At 43.6% G+C, this 19,146-nt stretch overlaps 1 protein-coding gene across 1 annotated transcript in view; it reads left to right on the forward strand.

Annotated features, from left to right (window-relative positions):
- Positions 1-1,638: 1,638 nt before the first annotated feature.
- CAMK4 (calcium/calmodulin dependent protein kinase IV) overlaps positions 1,639-19,146 on the forward strand; it is an 892,231-nt gene continuing 874,723 nt past the window's right edge. Inside the window, exon 1 of the mRNA XM_069226461.1 lies at positions 1,639-2,365. Coding sequence (XP_069082562.1) covers positions 2,193-2,365 — 173 coding nt within the window. The 5' untranslated portion in view covers positions 1,639-2,192. The remainder of the gene's footprint in view (positions 2,366-19,146) is intronic.

Here is a 19,146-nt window from a genome sequence, read left to right on the forward strand (position 1 = left end):
AAATATTGCAATATTTATATTTTATCCCATATATTATCATGATGTTCTTTAGATGCTAGCTTGCCTGTTAATAGATATTGGAAAACTATTTAGGCATTCCTATGTACATAATGTACTTATTTTACGAAACTTTACCACGTTGCAACAAGTTCAACTGTTCCAAAATGGGCAAAGGTGTTTGAAGCAATGAGATAGTATGAAAATCCTCTTGTTTCTTTATACCTTGTGTGCTATAAACAGTATTGCTGTTTTTTATTTGATACAAAATATTATAAAATCATAGGCTCTTGCCAATAATTTCTGTTTTATTCCTGACTGAAAAGTCTTCAGGGAAAAAAGCCTTCTTTGATCTTTCATAATCAACTATCAGCAAATATCTCCCCAGTATTGAGTTATGAGCCCTTTTTCCAATACTTATCAATTAATATTATTTGCATCATGGTACATCTCCAGGTAGTTCCACTAGCATAGCCTTCACAACCAATGTAGGAATCCAAGTTCCAGACGCTCAATCTTTACAGCCAACACGTGTTTTACAAAGTACCCACTTTTTTAAGGCTCCTGAAGCCTTCAAGAGTATCAATTCATAATCTTTGGTTCAACCAGTTATAAAGTTGCTTTCTTGCTAAATGCCTCTTCAATCTAATCAAATTAGTTATATACCTCTTTTGTGACTCACCAACTATTAGTACTTCAGATGATAAACTGGGTTTCCTCCCTATATTTGCCCATAACTAAATATCACTGTCTTAGAGAGGTGCATAGTTCCTCTGTGAGATCGTCACAAGTATTCTTCACCAATCAGCAGCATGAAATGGAAATTCTTTCTTTGTATGCTTTTGTGTCTTTCTAAACTCTCTACATTATATCTCCCACGCATAAACTCTATGACGTCGTAATGTGTATAGGGAATCATGAAGGTTTGCAGCCCTTTAGCATTCCAACTGCAGCCTCTGAAGGGGCCATATTGGGCTGGTCACTTTGCGCACTTTTGGGGGTTTCCTGTTTCCCCTTAAACATGAGGTAGCATCTTCATTTGTGCTTGTGTCAGCAGAGAGAGATTGAATTACTGGCATCGCTTGATATATTCTGATTCTACACATGAATGGGCTCTTCTGCAACCAATAGCGAATTTAGCATGGTGTGTGTTTAACCGTGTGGATATATTGTAGATGTGACCTCATTGCTGAATAATTTTCTGTGGAACCAGGATATCTAAGTTCCATCAGGTCGTTGCTCGTTTGCCCAAGTTGTGTGATCCTGCGTAAAGAAACCTATTTATCGCACTCCGTTCCAGTTTCCACAGATGTGGAAGCGGTTGGAAAATAGGAGAGTGTGACGTGCAGTAAGTATTATATGCTACACCCAGACAGCAAACGACAAAACAGAAGTTGTTTACTGATAGTCGAAATAAAAAACGAAATCTCTGGGCGATCTGATTTATGGATAACAGAAGAAAACTGCTGTCAAGAGTCATGCATGTTCCCTGGCACAAGAGAGCCCTGCCATCGGCCGCATATAACAAATTTAACTCCAGGCAGGCGCTGGAAGGGGCAGGGGCGTGAGGTCGGGGATGCTACAGGGCACACCGAGGCACACGCCGGTGAATGGAGCACAGGGCGGTGGGTGTGGCTTGCCACAATAACAGCCTCTTGTAGCGCTGCCAGGAAGGACCCCGTCTCTGGCTGAGGTGCTGCTCGAACTGCAGGGGGAGCAGTGGGCGTGCTGCTGCCCCCGGGACTCGGACAGAGGCGGACAGGTGGCAGTGCAGGTACCCAGCAGCCGGTGCCCCGAGTGGGACGCTCCCCGGCTCAGTCTGAAGGCTGGGTTGCGATGGCAGCGCGGCCAATAAACACAGCCGAAGTGCGCCTGTGACCGAGCCCTCTGCTTTTGCTCCTCTCTAAGCTATCCCTCTGGATCAAGTTTGGCACATCAGCAGCGCAGCCAACCTACCTCCCCCTCCCCACCTCGCTGCAACGGATTCTGCCTTCCTGGAGCTGCATACAAATCAGGGAGGCTTGCTTCCATCCTCTCCGGTACTCCCACACGCGGGTGCTGCCTTCTCTCCCCTCCGTGCGCCGGGAGGATGCTGGAGTGTGCTAGTGCCTGACACAGCCGCCGCCGGAGCCGCTCTCTGCACCTACCCCTGCGGCACAGGGACAGACCCGGCCCCGCGCCCCCCGCCGTTGGAGATGCTGAAAGTCACCATGCCCTCCTCGTCGTCCTCTTCGTCCTCCTCGTCAGCATCCTCCTCCGGTTCGTCGTCGTCCTCTCGCTCGGGCAGCGGCGCAGCCGAGTACTGGATTGATGGCTCCAACAAGGACACCCTGGCCCGCTACTACGAGCTGGAGTCGGAGCTGGGACGGTAAGCAGAGCCCCCGAGGCGCCTCGCCCTCCCGTGCCGGGCGCAGTGTGCCAGCTGTCACTCGCCATCTCCCGCGCGCCGGGCGCCATGCGCGAGACCCGTGTGAGAGGCAGCGATGCTCTGGGTATAGCTCTTTTTGAATGGATGTGGCATGGGGTACACTGAGATCAGTGGTGCCTTTCTATTGCTCTAGGAAGAGGGATGTTCTTGCGACTGGATGTACACACTGCCTCACCAGCTGAGAGGGGAGGTGGCATGCTAATGAGTTCAGGTGGCCGCGGTGCCCTTAGGGAGCGCCTCTGCCTGCCCCGGTGATGGTGGAGTTAGCAGACCCTCTCCCTGTCTGCACACCGGGCACACAAGAGAGCATAGGTTCGAGAAACCCAGGTGCAGCTAGCTGTGATCATAAGGCAGGAAGCCAACAGTGCTTCCGGCAGCTCCCACCACGGGTCTCCGTTTACTGCTCTCTTGAGGTCTCCGAGTCGCTGCAGTCAGCTTTAGTGTCTGCAAACGTTACTGCCCTCCACGGGTTACCTCCCCCTGTCCATCACAGCCCCTCACTGCCCGCCACAGGTCCCCTCCTGAGAACCACATAAGACCCGATCTCTGCCCATCTCTGGTCTCCCCCTCAATGCCCACCACAGGTTACCGTGCCACTATAGACTTCTGATCACAGCCTCCTTCTTTCACTCCGTGGAGCAGCCGCTCACTGTATACCACAGGACTATTCATTGCCCACTCCCGTGCTACATCTCACTGTCTCCAGAGCACCACCTCACTGCACCCTCCTCACTTCCACCACGAAGTTCACAAAAGGTATTGTGTCCGCATGTTCCCCCTGCGCCCTCTACAACGTTCCACTGCCCATGCAATAGCTGATAACAGGCTGCCTCCTCTCCACTCACTGAACGCTCATTTAAATGAACACTGCACATCGTACTGCCCGCCCTGCGTGTCCTTCTCATTGCAAATCACAGAACTCTTCCTCACTGCCCACCTCTGCCCCTTCCCACCATTGGCGACCACCAGAGTAGCACACCCGGGCATTGTAGAGCGTGGCTCACAATTCAGGAGACGACTCTCGTACCGAGCAGTCATTTCTGCATTTTGTGTTCTCCAGTCTGTTCTGTGTAGTGAATTGTAGCGACAGTAAAGCGCAAATGGTTCCACGAGCGCCTGCCCGTGGCAGAGGGACCCACGAGTGTCCAAATGAGACCCAGAAGTGTGGACGCTCACTCTCCTGCCCCCCACGGCCTGCAGTGAGCTGTGTACACTGGGCATTCCGTCTTGAGACTTTCGCTGTGCAGTTTTACACATTCTGAAAATGTTCCTATTGCACAGATAAGGATGGATTTGTGAAAAAGCAGGATATTTTATGTTTGCGTCCTTGGTTGCTATTTTCTCAAGCCCAAGACAATGTTTATTTTCCGCGTAAGTAAACTGTGTCGAGCAGGATAGCACCTCGGTTGCATCACTTTGCACGTTGAGCGCTATCCAAAGGTAATGAGATTTGTGTTTGTCTGTAGGCGTGGCAGTGTATACATGCCAGAGCATTAACAAACATTGATGTAAATAAACATGTACGAGTTAAACATAGCTCCCTGTATTAAATTGGTGTCATAAATTCAAGTTACAAACTGTATAGTGTAGTAATTACTCACACACATAAAAATAATCTCCAGCCCTCTTTTCTGTGCCCAAGTGCGTCAATTCACCAAAATGCCTGGGGTAGCGGAAGTGACGTCACGCGCCATTTGACCTCCACTTTCATTCACACACACATACTTACGCACCCATTCACACTTACACACACACACTCACATAAACACATCTCACGCACACAGCAACGCATTTTTACTTACCTCAGCTGCCTTGGAAGGGCATATTCACACGTTTATTACACAAATATTGGATAATATGTTATTACTCACTATTAGTGTAATAAAAAAATAACAGAAAACAAAGAGAGCGGAGCCCCAACTGACGTCCATAATTACGAGCTGCCACTGTTTTCCTGGCACTGAATTTGCCACCTCTGAAGCGAGGATTCCCAAAGGCAGCGCAAGAGGTCGCAAAGGGCAAGCCAGTGGTCGCACTTGCGACCCCTGGCGACCCCTAAATGACGTCCTTGACCGCGCCCCTCCCATGGTGCTGTATGTTGCTCCATTTCATGCCCTCCCTCCCCACTCCAGGTGGCTATCCTGTTCCTCTCCACACGGTGCCTCTCCTCTCTTTCAACACCCCATTGACACCGATAGTGGTTTACCATTATTTCTTGTGGTATATACTTTGCTGCAATGTGTCTTACACTGCACTCTAACTGTGTGATCTTGTGACATTGATTAGTAATGCTCTACAGCGCACACCTTGCTTGGGACTAGTAAGAACATGACGTGCACCCATGCTCTTACCCTCCTCCTCAGCAGGTGCTGAGACCCGCCTTCCAGCTGCTGGAGTTTGCAAGCAGAGCTGCTTGGTGAACACGTGCTTAGAAACAAGTTCAGACTCTATGGATGGGGTTTGGCCCCGAATGGTCCTAAGGAGGCCCACTCACGGAGCACGTTCCTTGAAAGAAGGCCCTGAACCGTTGTTAGGGCATGTGACCATATATAAATACCATTGATACATAATAGGTAAAGCATTTATCTATGAGGAAATACTGTGTTAAATTTAAACAGCCCGTAGTCCGGATAGAGGGGAACAATGGGGACTGAGAGTGAAAACCAGACCGTGTGATGACACCCAGTGATTCATTTGTAGAAAGATACATGCTAGGGCCCTCGTCAGGAGGCGGCAGTAGCTTGCATCACTGATTGCCATTGCCAGCATTGCCAATGACAGTACCTACTTACTACCACACTCCTGCAAGTGTGGCAATTCAGACTGTTTGAGGCCCCCGAAGCTATAAGAATGGCTTAGGTGGCAGGTATTAGTTGTTTTTAATGTATTTTGAATTAATAAACAACTGTTGTTCCACTCATCTCTAAATTACTCAAACAGCGCCACCTTGTGGCAGGTGTCCTAAGTACCGGTGTTGACAATTAAGTGCTGGCGCTGAGCACTGGAAACCACCTGCTCAAATTAAGCACTGAAGCCCACAAGAAACCTAAAAGGTGTCCCTACATGGTAGAAACCATACGCTACCTCCTTACTATAAATTACCCAGATTCATAGCCCAGGCACCCCTTCCCGGTCAGTGCTTCGCTGTAGCCTGGCTAGGATTGCTATACAAATGGTAATACATACACACAAAAAGTAATTTTTCTCCAGACAGTTCGGACCACCTTACTATTGAGGAGGTCTGGTACCTTCTCTCCAAAGCATGGTTGAAATAAGCTCTCTCGCTATGGGGTTTAGCTTTTCAGTTTGCACTGTGAAAGTAATCCTAGCAGTTTGCATGAACCCATAAGCGTCCTAAACACAAATAACTTTACCTTTAACCAGACACCCAAAGCCCCAGTGGGTCACCTAATCGACTCTCATGTCCTTCAGTCCCCACCCTCAGTGGTTCTGGAGTAACTGTCAGAGTGGGAGTGCCGGCTTTTGGTGTGAGCTCACTAATGTCAACGAGCTGTGGAGAACTGCCTGTGTTACTCAACTAAGAAGTGTAGCAAATGAGCTGACACCTGAAGTGTGTGCGTGTGGACAAAGGGAGTCTTTGCGGGAGTCATTTTCCCCATAGAAATCTTTCTATGATAGAATTAATTTATATATTACATAACATATATTTTAAATATGTATCTAGGATGTTATGCTGAAGGCTATCGTTGTTTGTAGCGAGCACACTCTCTATCACACTTATGAACTACTGATAAATCGCCGGAAGCAGCTCTTGAATAGCCCTGCGGGAACAGCCAGACCCTGGTGTTTTACACAACCAACCCTTCTCTGTTATACAAGGAAGATCAGATAATACTCTCATTACTTTATCTAATAACATCAGTGCCCATAATGCAATATTCCTCTGCTACTCAGAAAGTTTGTATATTCCCAAGGGAGACATTGTGTTCCAGTAGAATGCTGTATGCAGCACAAGGACATTTGTGAAATGTTTTTCATTTAAAAAATTGAGCCACAGGAGGAGTAATGGCCTTCATAAAGACACTGGCAGGGGTAGTAATGGCCCTTAGGAGTACTGTGAAGTCTGAAAATGAGTTAAAAGCGATGAGGGCTTGTGTAGCAGGGCTACTGCTGCCATCACTATGTGCCCATAGAATACTGTGTCGTGCCGTAATGATCCTCAAAATATGTGGTCCTCACCAGGCCCGTAGATACCGGGTCACGTAAGTTAGCCTCAACCTATTGTGCATTAGCATAACATTCTCTGATCTTAGTTTTCTGCTGAAATAAAGAACGTTTAATTGTGTAAATTGTAATATAAATGTTAACATGTCATGCTTGCTGGCTCAAAGCTGTTAAATAATAAAGCTATTCAAATTTCCCTCTATAATTGGGTATAATTGCTTCGTTCTGGATAAGGGCCTGAAAACTTCTCATGTAAACTCTTATTTAAACAGACACCTTAACTCAGTTCTTAAAATCACCTAGAATCCACCACTATAGGTAATACCAAGAGTTTCTCAGAAGTTACTTGGTAATATTATCCAGGCTCGTGTTACCCAGAGGCACTCAAAGATCTGTTCTTGGTAACAGCAGAATCACTCGCAACTCTGCTCTTGCCAGTGCACAAGTGCGGGCACTTATTCTCCTGATATCACCAAGGCTCACTCAGAGTTCTGCAGATTGCACACAGAGTGGGCCGGAGTTCTCATTCTGACAGAACCCGTTTTTACTGAGCCCTGATCCTCATTCAAAGCTTCCCTCTGGTGATACTAGGAATCACTCAATTTTGCTCCTAATACTACATGCTCACTCAGATATCACTTGTTGGTGACATATAAGAGCTCTGCTGCTGGTTATACCCAGGTTCACTCAGTGCTATGTTTCCGGTCATTCTCTGGTTCCCTATGAACTCTGCACCTGATAGTACAGACAGCTGAGAGCTCTGCCTTTGCTAACGCATAGGCTGAGGTAGAGCTCTGCCCGTTGTAATACCCCTACAGACACAGAACCCGGTTTTGGTAAAACCCAGACTCGCTCAGAGCTCTTCTGACTAGGCATACTCAAGCAAAGTTCTGATTTGGATTCCTTCCGGCTTCTTTCAGGAAGGCAGAAGCACACTCAGCACTGCTTCTGGTGATAACACCATGCTCATTCCTTGCTCTGCTACTGATGATACACACTCTGTTTCTGGTACTATCCAGAATCACTCAGTGCTGCGTGCTGACAGCATAGATTCACTCAGACCTCTGCACCCGGCGATACACATATTTCTACTTATCTCTTCTAAATATGGCTTTAGATGTGTGCACTGCAAAGGAGGTCTCATAGCACAGGTTTCACCAAGTTTACCGTAGACAAATGTTTTCCCGCGGTTTCTTAAAGCTGTTAAGCTTCGGTGCTTACTGTTTATTGATTAATGTCTTAATTATTCCGGGAGAAAGATTCAGTAAATTAGACTTTGCACTGATAATGTTCTGCCTAGCCTATATTTGATTTCAGCTCATTGGATTTTCAGAAGCAATTTTGTCCTGCGTTTTGAGATTTTTCACATGACAATATCGAGAATTGCTGCAATAGAGCTATTGGCGGACGTTTTGCTCAAGTACTTGAATATACAGCAGTCAAGGTTACCGGAATTCGATTTTTCACTGATAACCATATTTGCTAAGAAATGCACTTTTTGAAAGTACTAACTCCTCACACTGCTCTATTCTTGATTACATCAAGGTGGTGCATAGTGCATGGTTTAAGACTGTGGCATATTACACCCCATTGCCATAGAGATGCTGGTGTCAACATAGCAGTTTTCAGCAATATATTTTCTCACATTCCCAAATACAAAGGGCCAGATTTTTTAAAAAAGTGGTGCTGCACCCAGTACAGCACCACTTTTCTTGCACCCCGTAGCAACCCCCCACCCCCCAGCGCCACCATGTGTGCGCTGTATCTAAGATACGGCACACAATGGTGGTACTTAGGGAACTAGCATCAGAATTTTTTAAGCTAGTTCGGAGCTTTGCAATATTAGCGCATTGAGGTCCATTGCAAACAATGGTGTGCCTCCTTTTAACAGCTGTAAGATTTCTTTGTGCAATCGCCCCCCTCCAACGAGGGAATGCCCCCTTTGCATACATTATACCTGATGCACTCATAATGTAGCGCAAAGGGTTCCTATTCCCCCATTATCGTTGGAGACTTCAAGATCAGGACTCTGGGCAAGTCTCACAAAAACTCCAAGCTCCCCTCAGAAATTGCATCCCTACATAGCCTCTTCGACACTTACAGACTGTTCTCACTGCAATGTCTAAAAGAAGAACATATTCCACTTTGGCAACCCTTATCAGCTTGTAGGAGTGGTAGGAGTATATGAGTATTTCTACCATTGCTTGCATCTTCCTTAGCAAATTGCTGGCTTCCAATCTAAGTAATATTGAATTGTATGATAGGGGCAAAAGTGATCACATGCCCCTGCGGGCTGTGCTGCTGCTAACCGTTAAAGCCCCCCTACAGGCACTGCTCCTTGGAGAGCCAACTGGGGAAGAATGTTACAAAGTCCTTCCCAGAATCAAATGGACAACAAATTTCAGTGAAAAACTATCCGTATGGATCACAAGTAAATAGTTAGCCCTTAAAACACTCAGCATTAGAACCCTGCAGGAGCACTGGGAGGGACTCGTCGCTGAACTCCAACAGCTTCTGGGGAGAGGCCCTGGGATCCCCTTCAGAAGAAACCCCTCCATCAATCATCTCCCGCACACATCCCAACAAAGGAGCTTCTTGCAAGCACAGCCACCAAAGAGCCCTCAGGGCCAGAGGTAAATGTGACAAAATAAACCAAGGTCAATCTACCTCAGCCCTCAGAGCAACCCACAGACGCAGTGTCTGGCAGCAAATAATCAAGATTATTGAAGCAGAATGGTTGAAGTTCTTTGCTCTTCTAAAACAGAAGAACCACTCCAACAGCTGGAGGCATATAAACAACCTTGGCAACTCCAGCCAGGCCAAGAAGAATGGCATGGCGGAGCGGGCATGGATGAACTACATCAAGCAGTGATACACTAAGGTCCTGGGTGCCACAACCATCTCCCTCAATTCATCTGCAGTTCAAGACTGCCCAGTTCATAAGCCAATTGTTTCTCAGAGGTCTCAGTTATGGGCACCATCAATAAATTGAGGAACAATAGGCCCCTGGGCCGAATCCGATCCCAGCCACATTCTTTAAAACTGCACCTGCTTTTTGGGTGGGTTTACTCACATCACTGTTCAACCAAGCTTTTGCTACTACAAATATTTCAAAATCATGAAGAGGGTCAATCCTTTTCCCAATTCAGAAAAAGGGAGAGCGTACAAACCCGGCAAATTACCAGCTCATTGCCTTATTGGACTTAGAAGTAAAAGCTTACACCCAACTAGTCCTGGAAGAGGTAGGAGTTTGGGCACAAGAGAACAGAATCCTTCCTTTTTTCCAGTCCAGCTTTATACCTGAAAGTTCCAAAATGGATAACATCATAGCCTTAGCTCGTCTGCCACATCGAGCCACTCGGCGCAAGTAATCACCCTTATTCTGCTGCTTCATGGAATACACTGCTGCTTTTGACTGGGTGGACCGGGGAAAGCCGTGGGTGAAGGTAAGTGCATGGGGGATTCCTGCCCAGCTCCTCAAAGCAATTGAATTGAAACAAGCCCCATTACAGCCTCAGTGAGAGTGCCCAACAACAAGGGCCTCAAGTAAGGTTCCATGTTGGCCCCTTTACTATTTAATCTCTATAAAGCTGACCTGAGCAAAGCATTGGAGGGCACCAGTTTATTACCTCCTGAGCTGGGCAATGTCCATCTCCCAATTCTGCAGTATGCAGATGACATTGTCATAATGGATCATACTAGAGTCGTCTTGCAGAAAGTCGTTACAGCTCTCCATAGCTATAACCAGGGGAACAAACTCATGGTGAACCACAGAAAGACCAAGGTCGTAATTTTCCACTTAAGAGCTGGGCCCAGTGGCAGCTAGGAGAATTAAAAATAACCACAACTGTACACTACAATTACTTAGGCGTCTGGCTCTCTGACAAGCTTAAACTGGGGGTTCATCTAAAACACCTCAGGAGTAAGGGGCTGGGGCCATTTACAGTTTGAAACATCTCAATCACCTCCTATATAGTCCAACTGCAGAACCAATGTTAAAAGTCCTGAGGGCAACATTGATTCCAGCTCCAAGCTATGGCCATTTAGATTTCCCCAGTGCATTAGGCACCTTTCTCACATCCTTTCAGATCTTAGCATACAAACATATATTTCATGCTCCTCGGAAGGCCAGAAGAGCAAGGCTAAGATTAGAGCTAGGCCTGGGGAATACAGACATTATGTGTCTCGGGGATTTAATCAAGTACTACATCAGTGCTCTGCAGATACCACCCTCAAAGCAGAAATCGAAACAATCTTCGAAGAGCAGGGTTCCCCAAGGCACCGGCAGCTCGCAGTGGCTGCCAGTTGCTTGGAAATTGAGACTGCAAGCCTGCATAACCCAGATATTTTGTTTGCAGCCTGGAAAAAAGCAGGTTATGAAAATCTCATTCCAAGACTCAGCCATGGCACTACTCTTGCGGCACTGGATGCATCTTACACTCCGGGGAAGACCCAGCCTTATTTTCAGAAACCCCTTTCTGCCCAGGCACGAAGAAAGATTATTTACGTGAGGCTCGTTGCCTTGCCAGTTGCAGACTTTAAGCCAGCCTGGGCGGGTCACGCTGAAATAGCATCTTGCCGATTGTGCAATTACCGTAGGGAATCCTGGCTACACCTACTGTGCTGCTGCCCTCAACTCACCAGTGATTGTCACCTACTCTTATTTCCTCTGTGCTTTGCCAATGGTATCAGAATTTACACAGACGTTTTGGACCTGTGCTTTACCACTCACTCACCACAGACACTTGCTAGGTTGGGGAAACTGACAGAGGAGATATGACCTGCAAATGCACAAACTTGGTGAGACCTACCTGGTCATCGCAGAATAGTCAGGGCATAGTGGCTAACCACCAACACTTCTTGGACCCTGCCAGGCCAGGGAAATCCCGAAACTTTGTCTGACTTGTTTTTATGTAATGCTTTAATCGGGAGGATTCTGCTGCACTGTGAGACTACAGCACCTCTCTCTTTGTCTCTTGGGCCCCATGTGTAGCTTGCCAAATGCTAAATGGGGCACAAGCACAATTGGCCCGGCATTGCAGACCTGGTGCACTGGAACACTAGAATTTTACCCCCTAAGGATTCTCATTATAGTTTTCTAATGTTAACATTTTCCTTTTATTTTAATTTTATTGGATATATCTTTCTTATTATGGCACTCATAAATTGGTGAGCTCACGTTTGTATGTAATGATTTTAAGTAATCGATCATGAACAAACTACTACTACTACAACCCTGTCAAATTGTCAGTAGGATTCTTAAAAAGTACTCTAAAAACCGTTTTTCTATTTTTCCCTAAGCAAATATTAAAAAAGTGGTACTAATTTGCTTTAATGTTTCTACCATATTAATGTGTGTTGAGAGTTTGTTTACAAGCTGTATATGCATTACACTGTATTATAGCAACTCACACCACAGAAAGCAAAGTTTATATGGTATTGTGTGGTTTATATAAATTTATTCAGTCAGGACGCGAGGACACCTACTTAACACTCGAGTGTCAAATAATTGAAAGGTATGCACCGACTGCACCGACCCCCAAAAGACATGAAACTCAGAAAACAACCAATTAATGAATGGATGTTACCATAGAATAACATAATGCAACATTATGAATCCAGACCATTGCATAACTTAATATATACTAAAAAGTAAACTGATCTTCCAATGTCAAACATCAAAAAACATCAATGTTAAAGAAACATCATTGATAGTCTTTTGTATAATGTCAAAAATGCATCTATTTTGTCAGTATGCAATTGTATCCAGTTTATCTCAAAAGTGAATAGCTTAAATGAGATCCAATTAAGGCATATTTTTTTAAAAGATGACTAATTTTGCTTGTGTGTACTTTATACAGGACTTAAACATGAATTCATATTTGATTGGTATTTAACATATTTCTACACAGGCGTAATGTGTGATGGTGCTTGTGTATTTCATGACAAATATATTGAATTCTATAAATACTCTAAGGGGCTTCAATTCGTCTTCTTTCAGCCAGTGGCATCACAGGCTCAGGGGCATTCAGCCATTAGCTGCAGGGATTGTCAATCACATCATGAGTCAACTGACAGAATTATTTTAGTCTCACCTTTTGTTTGGGTGCACCCTTCTGCTCCCACTGTAAAGTCCACTTTATCATCAAACATTTAATTCTTCATATCATCAAGCACTGTTTATTAAACACAATCCTTTATTTTGTTTTTGCATTATAATGGGCCTTTTTAAAATTGTTTTTATGTGCGATTTTGGGCAGTTGTCAATCCTACAGGCTTTGCAAGTGCTCTTTTTTTGGAATTTATATTTTGTAGTAAAGAACCTGTTATTTGTTTGTGTTTGTTAGAGCACATTTCACATTCCTTGTCCTTCCATCTATCAAAAACCCCAGCAAGAATTCAACTCAAACCATCAATTGGAAACATAATATATAGTACATGCACCCCTCAAGCACACAGCACAATTATTATTTTCAGTTATGATAACTGATGTATTCAGGAAACAGTATAGTATTTATTTTCTTTAGGCATATTCTTTATTTCAATATTCTGTATGAATTTTTGTACTTGATGGATTCACAAAGTTCAGTCAACATATGTTTCGCACCATTTGGCAGTAGGCCTAGGGCTTTCTCAAGGCTTATAATTCATTACGGTATGATTCTGAGAACAGACCACATGCAAACAGATATGACTCTCCACCAGAATGCAGTCGATAAACTGGATCGTGGCATCCTACAGAAGTTACAACAGACTGGATTAACTTTGACTTTCTTTAAACACATGTTTAATACAGCAAGAAAAAACACTCAAAAGGCGTTTATTCTAAATTTCCTGCACGTTTTGTGGAGGGACGGTACAGCAGCCTCAGCACCATTAGTTCCAGTGTCAGAGCCAGCCTTTCCTTTCAATCTTTAGCGCTCTCTCTCATCTCTCCACCTCTGCCTTTCACGTATCCGGTTGCTCCCTCCGATCCACTGTGCGCCATCCCATCTCCCTCTACCCTGTCCCTTCTTATCTGTGCCTCATTTAGAGCAAATCTGCTGTCCTACTCTATGGTTGTACCAAACTCTCGTTGTCTGTTTTAGGACCCAGATGGTACCTTTGCAGGTCTCACATGGCCTCTGTCAACGTGTATGTCCATATATTAATCATGAGTATTTAATGTGTTCTCAGACTGCAGTAATTGTTTTAAATTCACAATAACAACCAAATTATTCCACAGATTGGCGTCGGTATGGCTGTTACAAACGGTCACATATTAAGTCACATGCTGTGCTTTTAAAAAATGAATTATGCATTGTCGGTTTTATAAAACATAACTTCCCTGTGATGTCCTGAATGTTGTGTAAAATTTGCATGTGAGAAAACAAAAAACTGCTGTACGGTGTGATTGGTGTACCTGCAATGTTATCAGACCAGAACTATCTATTGTGCATAATTGTAATATAAAGCACATCCCAGATTGTTCAGTGTTTAGATGTATGCAGTAGTATACGTGCTTATCTTGTGGTAAACTTAAATTGTGCATTTTGAATAGTGACCTGGGCCAACCGTAGTTAGAATTCATTGCCAGCTGCCATGCTGTTCCTGTGTATTAATGGTCTTAGATTTATTGCTTAACATGTTTAAAACCGGGGGTTACACCAGAGAGGCCAGTAATCGAACGCATATGGAGTTTAAGTGCCCCTCTAAGACTCATGAGCATTTCTGATGTGCGCTGCTGGTGAATGTGAGCATCTCACAGGAGTGTTTGTCATTATAATTCTGAAATCTGGCAATTAAAATTTGGGATTATGTGACATCTTAATCTGTTGATATAAAAGCATGCATAGGCTTACCAATGAAAGCTGCATAAAGACAACCCTTCACTCGCATGAGTTCAGAAACCTGTGCACTGGAGATGCCCGGACACACTCTTTTACAACTGTTTTCAGTCTATATGTCTGTTTTTACACACTTTTTAATGCAGGAATAGCTCGTTTCTAAGTGTTCGGAATGATGGGACAAAGGGAAATGGGGGCTTGTAAAACGAAGTGATTAGTCACACATTTGGTCAAGTGAGGGTACTTGAATTATAACACATAACTTCTAGTTTGGCAGGACCACACTTCAACCATTATTAACTATTCAAGAAATAAAGAACGACAGCTGTTACTTCATTTTATCGGAATAGGCACAAGGAGAAATCTAGTTTGAAACAATAAAAAATATCAAGGTTTTGAAGCCCCGAATCTTATTATTCAGGAGACATTAATAAAAAAAACTCCTATGGGGACCAATTCACCGAGGCCTGTACTACAGTATTACTGTTTCCCAAACACTTTTGTGAATTACTCCCAAAACATCTAAGAAAGACATTTCCAGGGACTATTCATTTGAAGAAGTTACTGCAAATAGAAAGGACTACGCCCTCTTTGCACGTTTGCTTTCACTGTAATACACATCGAAAAAACATAGTAAAGAAGACCAAACCATGCAACTTTTTAATAAAGAAGTACATTTTCTTAGAATGAGAGGATAACATATGCCCTTTAAATCTGAGCAGGGACATCTTAAAAATGTTGAGGGCCCTGGGACGATATTTTGTGGGCCCCTGTAGCAGCTTTGACTTTATCATTCAATTTAACCTTTTTCATGCCCTCTTTGGCCGGGTCACACAGGCACACTCATCCAAATTCTAAATGTGTTTATATCTAATATTCAGGGATAGTAAGGTGAATTTTAATATTATAACTGAGTATTACTGAAATAATCTCTGTGACCTCCTCACATTTTTTATATGCGACGTCCTGTTTTGATTTAAAAGAAACTTTTTTTATAGATGTTGTACGAAACATAATCACATCTTTCTCTGCAAAATGTCTGAATTGACTACCACACATCACTCACATTAAAAGCAAACTAGAGAAAAACAGTATTTAAAACAATCTGTTTACAAATAATTCAAGGTCATTACAAGAACAGAGCTGGCTATATCAGGGTACCATAAACAAAAGCAGAGAGAGAGTCCATCACAACAAGGGGGCGGAGCGGCGTAATATATATATAAAAAAATCCCCTTGAGTGCTTACCTAAATTATATTTCTCCTTCAACACACTACCAACCATACCAAAGCACATATATCCACCACTCAACTTTCAAACCACCAGTGCCACCATCACAATATATAGACAGGGAATCTATCAAAAATATTTTTGCTTCAATACAAATTAAATAAATAATGAAAAATATGTGTGTGTGTGTATACATATGTATACACACACACACACACACACATATATATATATATATATATCCCCAAAATATTACATGTACATGCAAGAAAACCAACATCAATAATGTCAAAATATCCCTACAGACACACAAATTAAATTGACATCACATAAAACTCTGGAGACCCCCATAAGACATAGACAATGTTATGAAGTCTTAGATTGAAATTATTGATGTGACTTTTATTGTATGTATCTGGAAAACTACTGTGAGGGCTTATATATATATATATATATATATATACATACATTTTTTAAATTATTTATTTAATTTGTATTAAAGGAAAACTATTTTGATAGATTCCCCGTCTATATAGTGCAATGTTGGTGGCACTGGTCGTTTGAAAGTTGAGTGGTGGGTAGATGTGCAGGGGTATGTTTGGTAGTGTGTGGAAGGAGAAATATAATTTGAGTTAAGCACTCAAGGGGAATTTTACATTTTTTTGCTATATCACGGGGCCCTCTCTAAGGCTGGGGCACTGAACCTGAGCCCACTTTGACCATGCCTTAAAACGTCTCTGAATGTGAGTGTGATCACCTTCTGTAGGTGGGCGCAAGGTTCGCTCTGTGGGATTCATTGTGCGCGTGTCCATTGTTTCTACATGTCTGTAATCAGAAATCTCAAGTGCTTGCTTGGTAGATGCGATCTCCCTACGCGGCCCTGTTGTTTTTACATTCTAAAACTTGCAATTGTTTGTCTAATTGGAAAAGCATACCTGCAACTACCAGACTGGTAGAACCGTGACCTCATTCAAAAGTGTAAAACCTACAATCAGTCCTGAAGTTTTACTCAGAAGCACTTTGCATTCTGGAACATATAGCCTTGCTGTTCCCATAAACAATACTGGCTTGCTTTTCCTGTGCGAAATGTGGATACCAAAGCCAACACAGACTGAAAATTGCACGCATGACACGGGGGTGCTTGGCAGCTATTGGATATATTCTAACTTCCCAGGGTATATGTTCACTCGCTCTCTTCACACCTCTCTACCTCACATTTCTCCCTCCTTCTCGCTCACATTTCTGTCTCCCTAAATCAACTCTTTCTTGCTCTAGCGGCTGTTTCAACCTCACCTCCTCCTACCTCACCTCTCTCATTACGTATCTCCACCCCACCACCATACAACACCCAAGATGATTTGTTTACCTTTTTATCTCTGTTTGCCTCACTCGCTCTTTAAATCATCCTACCACTTCCCCTTGTCTCTGCCCTTTTTTGCATCTTATTCTACCCTGCACCTGGTCCTGTGTAACACAGCTCTGTACTTCGCCCATCTCTTTCTCAGCCTCAAATCTCTGTACCCGTCTCTTTACCTCTGCCGTTTCCTCTGCCTGTTCCCTCTTCCTTTTAGCCAGCAGAGCAGATTCTTTAGTTAGAGAGGCGGAATAGTGACCAATCAGAGACAATTGCCAGACTTCACCAGATGGAATTGAGAAAACCACCAGGACATAGTTTTCGTTTTCACTGGTGTAGTAAGAGGGCCCCTTTTCAAAAGGAATTTATGATTATGAATCTGAAATTTACAACCACGATTTCATGTCCTGTGTGTATACACATTGTATGACATTCTGAATGGATTCGCAAACTATCAATCATTCAGGGAGAATCTCCTTTTCAGTAATAAATGGAAACTCTAAATGTTGCCGCTGAAAATTTCTCTCATAGCATTCTATTCAATCATTTTCGATTTCTGTGTTCCTTTACAGAAACAAATTACCCATATGCAAATTAGTCTTTGATCCACCACAAAAGTAACAAGTGATCCAATATACATCCATAGGATCAGAATGGCTGTGTAATGTGACTGCGTAAGGGCTATCTCATTACTTGTACATTGGTTAGTGGTACTGATAACTACAAAAAGCCCAGCTTTGCTGAGCACTTGATGTGCTCGTAGGATGCACTGGGGGGTAAAGAAGAGACGTTTTGATCATCAGATAGGCTGGATTGGCCAATGCTGTTCTTGGATGGTCCCCTTTGGTAATGTTTCTTGCATCCTGGCTACATCCACGGCAGAGTGAACCAAAGACCTGTTGTTTGAGTGATGTGAGAATTAGGTTATGAGATAGTCAATAGCTTTAGTTCACAGTTAAGTGCTGCACAAACACGTACTGCTCCATCCAAGAATCCAATATCTGATGCCGATCAGTGCACAGCGCGGAAGTGCATGCGATCTATACATTCGTTTTTCCCCGAAGTTTCTCTGCCTACACCGCCTACATCAACTCAGTAAATTTCCGAGTTAATGCATAAGCTGTAGAAAGCAGAGCTCGCAAGCACAGAGAGGCAATTTCTGTTCTGTACTTCCCAGCTATGCTGTCTGTGACACAGGCATTACCTTGAAGTCTTTCCCAGTCAGACGTAGACGGGGTGATTTTGGGAGAAATTAATGCGCTCCACACTGTATGGCTTCGTGGTGCCTACGCAGGTCTCCGGGCAGTTACAATAAGCACATTTCATGGTGTTGAAACATGCAAAATGTATGGCAATGAACCTAAATCATGCAAAAACTATGGCATGAACCTGAACCATGCAAAAACGTTATGGTAATTAACTTGAACCACCATGTATACTTCATGGTAATAAACCCAAAGCATGCATAATTTATGTAAATTAATCTGAACTACCAAAATGATAAACCAATGAATCTGAACCACCCTGAAAAATTAGGTTAATGAACATGAACTACACAAAGCTGAAGGCAATTGAAACCGAGGCATGCACACGTTAGGGTCATAAACGTGAAACATGCATCGTTTTAAGTCAATGACTTGAACCATACTAAATTTAAATCTCTGCACTCGGAAAATATTATACCAATCTGAGCCCTGGGTGCTGATGTGACGCATCGTGCAATAATTTAACCGTTTTTAGCACAGAGCAACTATTTAAATGAGCTTCTGACGGGGGTGGCCATGAGATCCGTCGCACTACTATGTGGCTACTATACGTATATTTTATGTGACATCAGCACCGATGCATCAACTGATGCAACCAACGAGCTAATGCTTTTAAACCGAATAAAACACTATCTAGCGTATATGAGTTTCCTTGAATGCTGTGTTTTTTTTGCTGAACGACCCTAAAACCCCAATTCAGCCACTCTCTCTGTAAAAAAAAAATCCCTGCATATTTAAACCACTTCAATGACACAGTCAGTGACGCATTGAGAGCCTGCTTTTGCTTCTGGGTATTTCAGTCATGAAGGAGGAGTGATTTCGGACAGGTTTATTTGAGAGCTATCCCAGGCGGAGGAGTG

Source organism: Pleurodeles waltl, chromosome 1_1 (genome assembly GCF_031143425.1).
Source record: "Pleurodeles waltl isolate 20211129_DDA chromosome 1_1, aPleWal1.hap1.20221129, whole genome shotgun sequence".
NCBI classification, from domain to species: Eukaryota; Metazoa; Chordata; class Amphibia; order Caudata; family Salamandridae; genus Pleurodeles; species Pleurodeles waltl.